The sequence below is a fragment of the Salvelinus alpinus genome, chromosome 27, assembly GCF_045679555.1.
Source record: "Salvelinus alpinus chromosome 27, SLU_Salpinus.1, whole genome shotgun sequence".
NCBI lineage: Eukaryota > Metazoa > Chordata > Actinopteri > Salmoniformes > Salmonidae > Salvelinus > Salvelinus alpinus.
In genome coordinates this window covers 32,285,695-32,296,640 of record NC_092112.1, presented here as the reverse complement: position 1 = coordinate 32,296,640, position 10,946 = coordinate 32,285,695, and the positions used below count along the sequence as shown (strand labels likewise).

The window sequence follows — 10,946 nt, the reverse complement described above, 5'->3', positions numbered from 1 at the left end:
GCAGAGAGGCGGATGAGAAGAACGGGATAGGCAGAGCAGTGACTGTATTCTAGCAGGATAGTCCATATCTCCAATCATCTTCGCTGATAGCGATGTTGTGTTTCCATAAGTGGATTTTTATTTACCTTTATTTAACTAGGCAAGTCAGTTAAGAACAAATTCTTATTTACAATGACGGCCTACCGGGGAACAGTGGGTTAACGACCTTGTTCAGGGGCAGAACGACATATTTTTACCTTGTCAGCTCAGGGATTCGATCCAGCAACCTTTCGGTTAATGGCGCAACACTCTAATCACTAGGCTACCTGCCGCCCCATATGCTTAACATACAAAATATATAAGGGGAGGGAGGGTACCTTGTCCTGGAGGCGTGATGGTGATGGTCTGCCCGGTGAACTCCACATCAAAATAGCGGGTGTCTGTTTCCGAGGTGACCTGGGGCTTGAAGGGCGGGACCAGCTGAGAAGAAAAGGAAGGAGTCATGATAGTGGGCACCTACATGTCATAACACTTGTCATAACCATGAGAACAATGAGAACTAGTGGAGGCTGCTGAGGGGACAGCTCATAATAATGGCTGGAACGGAGCGAATGGAATGGCATCAAACACATGGAAACTCTGTGTTTGATGTATTTGATACCATTTCACTTATTCCGCTCCAGCCATTACAACGAGCCCGTACTCCCCAGTTAAGGTAGCACCGACCTCCTGCGATGAGAACACATAGAAAGCTACGAATATGATACCTTCTTCTCATACACGTCTTGCCACTCGATCCCAGCGAAGAACTTGTGCTGCATTATCTCCTTGGCGTCATCAGGCCCTCCACCTAACCTAAAGAGAGGCACACACACACATACATTCATTTATTGAATGACCATTGTTACAAGCAAGGTGTTTTGAGGTTGTACTTTCAATCAAATCAATCAAATGTATTTATAAAGCTCTTTTTTACATCAGCCGATGTCACAAAGTGCTACACAGAAGGGAGTACACCTTTAGCACGTATTGGTCGTTAGCACGCAGGGCGCTCCGATTGGTGTTACCTTAGTCAGTGTTACACCTGTGCTGGTTGCCATCTTGTTAGTGGGAAGGCGTTTCATCTGTGCTGGCTCAAGTGCTATTTAAGAGTGGCTGGCCCAGCGCTCCAGTTGTCTTGGGATGTGGAGTGTCAACACCTTTATTTGGCTCTGCCTATTTGATTTCTAGAAAAACATTCATTTGTCTGATTTCCCTGATCTAATTTTGCTCCACATTTTTCATTTGCTTCCTATCTGTAAGTTTGGTGTGAGATTTTCTTTTTGCCTCTTCTTGGGCAAATTTAGTGGACGTCTTTTAGGTTCCAGTTGTTGTTGCTCCTAAACCCCCCGTTTCATATTGGTTGTTGGTCAATGACTCTTTCTTAGTTCCCCCTACTGTTTAGCGCCATTTTTTGTTTTCTTGCTGGGGAAGGTAACGCCACCACATACACATGCAGAAACATACTTCACACACACCCGTCTTACCTCTGCTTGGGGTCCTTCTTGAGCAGGCCAGAGAGCAGGGACTTTCCCTCGGGCCCCAGGGTTCTAGGGAAGCGGATCTCCTCCATCAGGATCAGCTCAAACAGCTTCTCATGGTCCTGGTTGTAGAAGGGCAGCCGACCGCACATCATCTCATACATAACCACACCCAGACCCCACCAGTCCACAGCACGACCGTAGTCATTGTCCTCCAGCACCTGTGTGTTGGGAAAGGGGGAGGTAGAACATGAGCGTCATGTACAGGTGGGTGGTAGATCCTCTGGAAGGGCTTTCTAACCCTTAACTTCTATGTTAGTGGTTCTGATTCACTGATGATAGCTTTCTATCAGTGGAAGAACAGGGTTGATGGGTAGGTGTTTACCTCGGGGGCCAGGTACTCTGGCGTCCCACAAAAGGTCTTCATGGTGGCCCCGTCCTTGATGCCCTCCTTACACAGGCCAAAGTCTGTGATCTTGATGTGGCCGTCTTTGTCCAGCATCAGGTTTTCCAGCTACAGTAGAGAGAGGGTTAGGGAGGTTCCAATAAGAACACATGTTTTTATTTTCCATTGCGAAACGTTTTCCGACTCCTTAACTAACCTTCAGGTCCCTGTAAACCACGTTCTTCTCCGAGTGGAGGTAGTCCAGTGCCGACACGATCTCCGCTCCGTAGAACCGGGCCCTCTCCTCGGAGAACACACGGTCTCGTGATAGGTGAAAGAACAGCTAGGTGGAAGGAGATGGCGATTGTGTCAATTACATTGTCACGACTTCTTCCGAAGTCGGTTCCTCTCCTTGTTCGGGCAGTGTTCGGCGGTCAACGTCACCGGCCTTCAAGCCATCACCGATCCATTTTTCATGTTCCATTTGTTTTGTCTTGTTTTCACACTCACCTGGTTTCAATTCCCTAATTACATGTTGTATATTTTCCCTCTGTTTTCCCCCCATGTCCTTGTCGGGAATTGTTCGTTGTATGTATTGGTGCCAAGTATGTTATGGTGTGCGACGGGTTTATACCCACTTTCTTTATTTTGTATGTTGGTTTTTCGAGTTTTTAAGCAGTTATTAAATAACTCAGTTTATACCAATTTCGTTCTCCTGCACCTGACTACCCTGCCACCAGCACGCACCCTATTACATACATTTACGGTCACATGAATCCAACCCATTTCCCCTCACCCTTACCGGTATTAAGTTCACTCCCATCAATTGTCTTACATGTAGATTAAGGAACCATGTCTGTTCTATTCATTACAGTTCATCTGCAAGGTTCAGAGTATTTCACCTCACTGATAAGGAGTATGTATACCTCAGGTAAAATGCAACACAGTACTCACCTCTCCTCCATTGGCATACTCCATGACGAAACACAAGCGGTCAGGCGTCTGGAAGGAGTACTTCAGACCCTTAATGGTAAGGAGAAGGAAAACATTTAAGAAACACAATGCTACCCATTTATATTAGGATAACAGTAAACAGAGGGAACACATATGCTGATGCACACCAATGGAATGGTCTCTCACCGTTAAGAAGGGGTGTTTGGAGTTCTGCAGTACTCTGTTTTCAGTGAGCGTGTGCGCTACTTCATCCTAGAAAAGAGTAAGGAGATGAGCATGATCCAAGTAAAGGAAATACCAGTATGTGCAGACACAAACTGAGACAAAGACACACGCACACACTCGTCTACTCACTTTCGCCACAATCACTTCTTTCTTGAGGATTTTCATAGCGTAGTATTTTCCTGTGGCTTTTTCCTTCACCAGGATAACCTTCCCAAAAGTGCCTTTTCCCAAGAGCTTGAGGTATTCAAAGTCGTGCATAGTCTAGGAGTTGAGAACAAACAGTTGGATGAACTTTATTTGACCATATCTAAAACCCTGCCGCTGGTATTTGTCTTGTATTAAAGTAACAAGAAATGCTGAGTAGAAAGGGTTAGGGCTAGGGTTGGGTGCACGCACCACTTTAAGTTTGGGTTTGGTGAGGTACATCTCCATGTCCATGGGGTCTGGTGAGGAGTCCATCCTCTCCTCCTCCTGTTTCTGCAGCCCATCAGCCACCTCCTGGATGGCCTTCGTCCACTGCTCCCTAAGGATGGAAGGAACCAGAGGGGGATGACTCTACGGGCTCTATTTTCGGCTGGTGCTAAGGAAGCGGAAGTGTCAAATGAACATTAGTTTGCAATTTCGTCAAGTAAAAACTGACGCACTTTCATTTTCCACCCCTTTGGCCAGGTTTGGTAATTTACCTGTCTCACGTCAGCTCACTTGCGCTGAGGTGGGAGGGATGGAAATATTTAAGGTGCGCCAATAAGCCAATTTTGGTCAGCAAAAAAAACAAATAAAAAAAAACTAATTCAGTCAGTGAAACTAGGGCTATTTAAGGCCAACCAAAATCTGGTCTTAGCGCTAACTCAATTGGTTACGGCATTTTGCCAGCGGAGGTACACACAGTAGCCTTACATTAGTGTACATCACTAATGTTTTATTCAAATATCAGAGCAGCAAAACAGTCACAGAACTTCCCCTTTTTATTTATTCTGAACATTCTTTTTTTTCAGCTTCAGTGAAAAGTTTGGACTCATTATGTGCGATGCGCATGAAAGGTGTCAGTAACTGTAGGAAGCCTGTTTAGGAACATCAGGTTATTGAAAAAGACTGCTTATTGTTTTTTGTTGATCAAAAAATCTTCCACTTTCCTCTGCCGGACCAAACTGTCAAATTGTGGGAGATCTAATCGCTGTCCGTGGTGCTTAATCCGCTTGTAGGCTATATTTGCCCGTTTGTTTACCTTTCACATGGCAAAGCATGTCAACGGCAATGGTAGGCTATAGCTATATATACACATTACCGGTCAAAAGTTTGGACACGCCTACTCATTCAAGGCTTTTTATTATTTTTACTATTTTCTACATTGTAGAAAAATAGTGAAGACCTCAAAACTATGAAATAACACATATGGAATCAAAAAGTGTTAAACAAGTCAAAATATAATTGAGATTCTTCAAAGTAGCCACCCTTCGCCTTGATGACAGCTTTGCACACGCTTGGCACTCTCTCAGCCAGCTTCATGAGGAATGCTTTTCCAACAGTCTTGAAGGAGTTTCCACATGTTGAGCACTTGTTCGCTGCTTTTCGCTGTTGTCCAACTCATCCAAAACCATCTCAATTGGGTTGAGGTCGGGTGATTGTGGAGGCAAGGTCATCTGATGCAGCACTCCATCCCTCTCCTTCTTGGTCAAATAGCCCTTACACAGCCTGAAGGTGTGTTGGGTCATTGTCATCTTGAAAAATAAATTATAGTCCCACTAAGCTCAAACCAGATGGGATGACATATCGCTTCAGAATGCTGTGGTAGCCATGCTGGTTAAGTTTGCCTTGAATTCTAAATAAATCACAGACAGTGTCACCCGCAAAGCACACCATCACAACCAACTGCTCCATGTCATCACAAATGGGAACCACACATGCAGAGATCATCCATTCACCTACTCTGCGTCTCACAAAGACACGGCAGTTGGAACCAAAAATCTCAAATTTGGACTCATCAGACCAAAGGACAGATTTCCACCTGTCTAATGTCTATTGCTCATGTTTCTTGGCCCAAGCAAGTCTCTTCTTATTATTGGTGTCCTTTAGTAGTGGTTTCTTTGCAACAATTTGACCGTGAAGGCCTGATTCACAGTCTTCTCTGAACAGCTGATGTTGAGATGTGTCTGTTACTTGAACTCTGTGAAGCATTTATTTGGACTGCAATTTCTTATCCTCTGCAGCAGAGGTAACTCTGGGTCTTCGTTTCCTGTGGCGGTCCTCATGAGAGCCAGTTTCATCAGAGCGCTCAATGGTTTTAGCGACTGCACTTGAGGAAACTTTCAAAGTTCTTGAAATGTTCAGCATTGACTGACCTTCATGTCTTAAAGTAATGATGGACTGTCATTTTACTTTGCTTATTTGAGCTGTTCTTGCCTAATATGGACTTGGTCTTTTACCAAATAGGTCTATCTTCTGTATACCACCCCTACCATGTCACAACACAACTGATTGGCTCAAACGCATTAAGGAGATAAATTCCAAAAAATAAACTTTTCACAAGGCCACACCTGTTAATTGAAATGCATTCTAGGTGACTACCTCATGAAGCTGGTTGAGAGAATGCCAAGAGTGTGCAAAGCTGTCTTCAAGGCAAAGGGTGGCTACTTCGAAGAACCTCAAATATAAAATATATTTTGATATTCTTTAACACTTTTTTGGTTACTACATGATTCCATACACGTTATTTCATAGTTTTGATGTCTTCACTATTATTCTACAATGTAGAAAATAGTTGTTTTTTTTAAATGAAGAAAAAGCCTTGAATGAGTAGGTGTGTCCAAACTTTTGACTGGTACTGTATATTTGGGAGCAGTATAACGGTGAGTGGACATTCCCACATTCTCCTTATAGTTGATCTTCTTCCAGCTCCTATGAAAAGATTGGATGTGTGTAAAACCCTCCATAGTCTATGTCGTCTTAGGCCTAATATCATATGCCCACGTGGAACAATTATGGTGCCTGTAACTGTATTTAGACAGCCTATTTAAAACAAGTTGTTGTTTTTTGTTGACATTTTTTATTTTATTTTAAATTTGAATTATTCAGTCTTTTTAGGTCTCATCAATAATTAATTTAATATTGATTATTGACAATGTTTGGCATGTCCATGGCTCAGACATAATGCATTTTACAGTAGGCCTATTTCAGTGTGAATCCATTTTGAAGCCGTGCAATTTCTTAGTACAATGTACACTGCAAATATGCTCAACATATTTAGCAAATATGGGACAGGCCTACATTTCGTTTTTTTGTTTCTGTAGGCTATTTAACAAACTAGGCTATAACAGACTAACACTCGAATTGGAGTTGTGAAAACACAATACATAAAATCCTTTACATACACAACTTGAAGCAACCACATATTTAGCCTTGGAGCACATTCTGGTTGGCCAGCGAGGGATTAAGTCTAGACACACCCACAACTTTCTTATTAATCAAAACCCAATCCTTTCGCGATACTGTCAGCTACTGCGCCCATAATTCTGGTTGTGAAAATAGCTCAAGTATTTCGGACATACCCCTGACCCAACCACCAGCGCTAAGATTTACCATTATGTTAGGTTCGTTAAAATAGAGCCCTGTGTGTGTACATGTGTAACCCACCTCTCCTCCGGGCTATCCACGTGGAAGGTGCGCTCTATGACAGTGGTCCACTGCAGGCAGCGGATGATGAATGTGTTGGGCTTAGGACGCTCTGTTTTCATCAGCTGACATTCTGCTGGTCATAAGGAAGAAGGAAGAGAGAGGGAGGGAGAGAGAGAGGGAGAGAAAGACAGGGAGCAAGCGAGAGATATGTCATGCGGTCAAGTGAAACATCAGGGATGCAGAGTGTAGTGCAAGGCTAGAACAAAAATGTGGAACCTCGGAGGAACTTGAGGACCAGAGTTGAGAAACACTGCACAATTATTTTGTTACATTTTGTGGTTAGGGCAGAGTGTCATAGGGTTGCCTTACGTGCTACTGAGAAGTTATTGAGTGGCGTCTCCAGTTGATCGATGTCTTGCGGTCGCTCCTTGTACCCGATGAACGTACCGTCGCTCTTCAGCAAGAAATACCTGGGTCTCCAAGTCTTTATGTACTCTCCTGAGAGAGCGAGAGAGAGACACAGAGAGTGAGCGAGACGGAGAGTGCATATCACATCAGAAAGGACAATACTCTGTCAACCTTGGACAGTGCAATCTTAATACTAGCCCAGTCTGAAGAGCATTAACAACACAGAGCTATCGCTAACCCTAGGGTGAGCTAGTAATGATAGCACTTTGGACAAGTGTGTGAGAAAGACAGATTCTCTCACAGTCTGGTTGACTGCAAACTGAGGCCTTTCTCCTGGTGGTTTCAGAGAAAACGGAACTTTTCTCATTAGGCCTTTTCCTTCTCCTTTTTATGTATTTGTATTATTGCTTGTTTATCTCCTCTTTACACATTATGGTGTGTGTTGCCAACCTGTACTGTACCTTTAAGACAGGCAGCTAGTAAACACGGGGTCTCACCCAGTTTTTTTATTTTTATAACTGTGGCTAGAGGTACTTCTGGTAATCAACAACCAGATTCTAGAAAACAGGAAGTGACACACTATCAGCATGGGTAAACACCACAGTTAGAAAAGAACAAACCCCAATCAGGTCTAATGTCAGTGCTGCTGCTGACTCATTTGTTACCCGCTCAAAGAGGTGCGATGAGATCAGAATCCTCGGAAAACAGTTTTATTTTCCCACGCACACACTGCAATGGCATGGCTAATGAATAAAGCAGCGGAGTGTGTGCATGCTACCGAGCCTGTGCACATTTTCGTGTGGCATGGACCGGATGGTGTTTTCACATAGCCAACAGCTGCAGGTGCACAGGATGCTCCTGGGGCAGAGCTAATGAACAAGCTGTTAACTTATAAAGTCAATCCATCTCTGTCTATTAAGTGTTGTTGCATGGTGCCTGTCTAGACTCACACACCAATGCCACTCATCTCCAACCCATTTCTTTACAAACAGCACTTAAGCCTGAAAACATGTTTGAAGGTGCATGTTTTAAATGGGTGAGCCTATGATAATGTACTGAGCTGTAAGTACCTGTGCAGTGTGCTGCTAAATAGATACTCTAAGGACAGTGATTTCTAGTGACAGAACTGGACAGGTGAAAGCAATCCATCCATACACCTCCAACCTAATGCCAGATCGGTGCAGTTGGGGTAAAGGAGGGAAGTCGAGGAAGACGCAGTAGAAAATTGAGATGCACACTAATAATGCATAAATGACGGAGAGCTACCCAGGCAGGCAGGAAGTTCAGTTTATTGGGATCCTCATTAGCTACTATGCAGCAACTACTCATCCTGGGGTCCACAAATGTACAAATACATGACAAAGTACAGAACAGTAATAGACAAGAACGACATAAGATAGTACATTAAATTCAAAATAAATAAGAGTTATATATAGGAAAGACCACAAGATTTAAAAAAAAACTATTGACAGTGTACAAAATATTAGGAACACCTGCTCTTTCCATGACAATAATATCACCTGTTAAATCCACTTCAATCCGTGTAGATGACGGGGAGGAGACAGGTTAAAGAAGGATTTGTAAGCCTTTAGACAATTGAGACATGGATTGTGTATGTGTGCCATTCAGAGGGTGAATGGGCAAGACAAAGATTTAAGTGCCTTTGAACAGGGTATGGTAGTAGGTGCCAGGCGCACCAGTATGAGTGCGTCAAGAACCGAAACGCTGCTGGGTTTCTCACGCTCAACAGTTACCAGTCTGTATCAAGAATGGTCCACCACCCAAAGGACATGCAGCCAACTTGACAACTGTGGGAAGCATTGGAGTCAACATGGGCCCGCATCCCTGTGGAACGCTTTCGACACCTAGAGTCCATGCCCCAACGAATTCAAATCAAACTCTATTTGTCACATGCGCCGAATACAACAAGTGTAGACATTACCGTGAAATGCTTAGTTACAAGCCGTTAACCAACAGTGCAGTTCAAGAAGAGTTAAGAAAATATTTACCAAATAAACTAAAGTAAAAAATAATCAAAAGTAACACAATAACAAAACTATATACAAGGGGTCCTGGTACCGAGTCAGTGTGCGGGGGTACAGGTTAGAGGTAATTGAAGCTGTTCTGGTGGCAAAGGGGGGTGCAACTCAATAATAAGGTGTTTGTAATGTTTTGTTCACTGTGTATACATATTCAGTACAGTTAAATTAGATCTTTAGAAAGAGGAGAGGCTCTAAGATAAACATATTGTATCTGTTTTTAAAGTTAAACTTGCTTTTTGCCTGAGTAACCTGTGGTGGCAGAACATTCCATGATGACATGGCTCTATAGATAACTGAGCAATGCATTAAATCTGTTTTTGGTTTGGGTACAGTGAAGAAAGCCATAGTGGCATGTCTGGTGGGGTAGGTACTGTATGTCTGTTTGAAGTGTATGCAAATAGATTATGCATGTGATTAGGCATTTTCAACACACAAATTCTTCTTAAAAAATAGAGTAGTCAGTCAATTTCTCAATCATGAAAGACTATCATGCATGTATTATTATTTATTTATTTGGGGGGGGGCTAAATAAGCTTTAATATTGGAGATACTGTGGCTTCCATCAATGTAATTGTCTGCATCATTTCTAATCCTCCAAATATTATATTTTTTATATATACAGAACCTTCCAGAAGGACAACCATCTCTGCAGCACTCCACCAATCAGGTTTTTATGGTAGAGTGGCCAGACGGAAGCCACTCCTCAGTAAAAAGGCACATGACAGCATGCCTGGAGTTTGCCAAAAGGCACCTAAAGACTCTCAGACCATGAGAAACAAGATTCTCTGGTCTGATGAAACCAAGATTGAACTCTTTGGTCTGAATGCCAAGTGTCACATCTGGAGGAAACATGGCACCATCCCGGCAGGGACTGGGAGACTAGTCAGGATTGAGGCAAAGATGAACAGTACAGAGTACAGAGATCGTTGATGAAAACCTGCTCTCAGACTGGGGCGAAGGTTCATCTTCCAACAGGACAACGACCCGACACTGTACATATCTGATGTTAGAGAAGCTTCCATTGAAGAATACTGAGTTATATTGGATAAGTAACTCTCCAACCATGCGATGACAGGTGATGTAAAGCCATAGTTTTTTTTAATAACAAATGAGGATCAATAACAAACGGAACACTGAAAACTAACAATACAGCTCCAACTAACATCTTATTATCCATTTATTTTGGCCAATCATCAGTCATCTGAGTCAATGCAGTAGAAGTTAGGTGCCCTTCCCTATATGCATGCTGAGCATCTGTAGTTAGCATTGTATTTATTCCAACGATAGACAGCTGCCTCTGATTGGGAACCATACCCGGCCAACAAAGAAATAGAAAAACTAGAATGCCCACCCAAATCACACCCCGACCTAACCAAATAGAGAAATAAAAAGGCTCTCTAAGGTCAGGGCGTGACAACAGGCAGCTGTTACAGCCAGCAAAGGGTGCTTTACCATTTTTAGGTAGAAAATAAATTTCCGTTTGCATCAGAGACCTTATCTAACATCACACACATATTCTCCAGATACTGACAATTTGTACTTGGTGGCCTATAGCAGCACCCTAAAATAAGAGACTTCAGGTGTAGCAGGTGAATCTGCATCAAAGCACTTCTATTTCATTTGTCATGAGATCCTCTCTGAGCTTTACAGGAATATGGCTCTGAATATATACAGCAACACCTCCCCCCTAGACATTCCTGTCTTTTCAATATACACTGAACAAAAATATAAAACGCAACATGAAAAGTATTGGTCCCATGTTTCATGCGCTGAAATTAAAGTTCCCAGAAATGTTCCATATGCACAAAAAGCGTATTTCTC

The 10,946-nt window shown here is 42.8% G+C and overlaps 1 protein-coding gene across 3 annotated transcripts in view; it reads right to left on the bottom strand.

The window, feature by feature from the left end:
* Positions 1 to 10,946, bottom strand: part of LOC139556409 (RAC-alpha serine/threonine-protein kinase) — a 39,186-nt gene that overhangs the window by 4,272 nt on the left and 23,968 nt on the right. For 2 of the 3 annotated variants that reach the window (XM_071370330.1, XM_071370331.1), the window contains exons 3-13: positions 7,045 to 7,173; positions 6,694 to 6,808; positions 3,460 to 3,586; positions 3,193 to 3,324; positions 3,025 to 3,090; positions 2,839 to 2,907; positions 2,102 to 2,227; positions 1,885 to 2,013; positions 1,506 to 1,720; positions 747 to 834; positions 357 to 459 (exon numbers count right to left, since the gene is read on the bottom strand). In XM_071370330.1, the coding sequence (XP_071226431.1) occupies positions 357 to 459; positions 747 to 834; positions 1,506 to 1,720; positions 1,885 to 2,013; positions 2,102 to 2,227; positions 2,839 to 2,907; positions 3,025 to 3,090; positions 3,193 to 3,324; positions 3,460 to 3,586; positions 6,694 to 6,808; positions 7,045 to 7,173 (1,299 nt within the window). The remainder of the gene's footprint in view (positions 1 to 356; positions 460 to 746; positions 835 to 1,505; positions 1,721 to 1,884; positions 2,014 to 2,101; positions 2,228 to 2,838; positions 2,908 to 3,024; positions 3,091 to 3,192; positions 3,325 to 3,459; positions 3,587 to 6,693; positions 6,809 to 7,044; positions 7,174 to 10,946) is intronic. The other variant, XM_071370332.1, reaches the window with a different exon arrangement.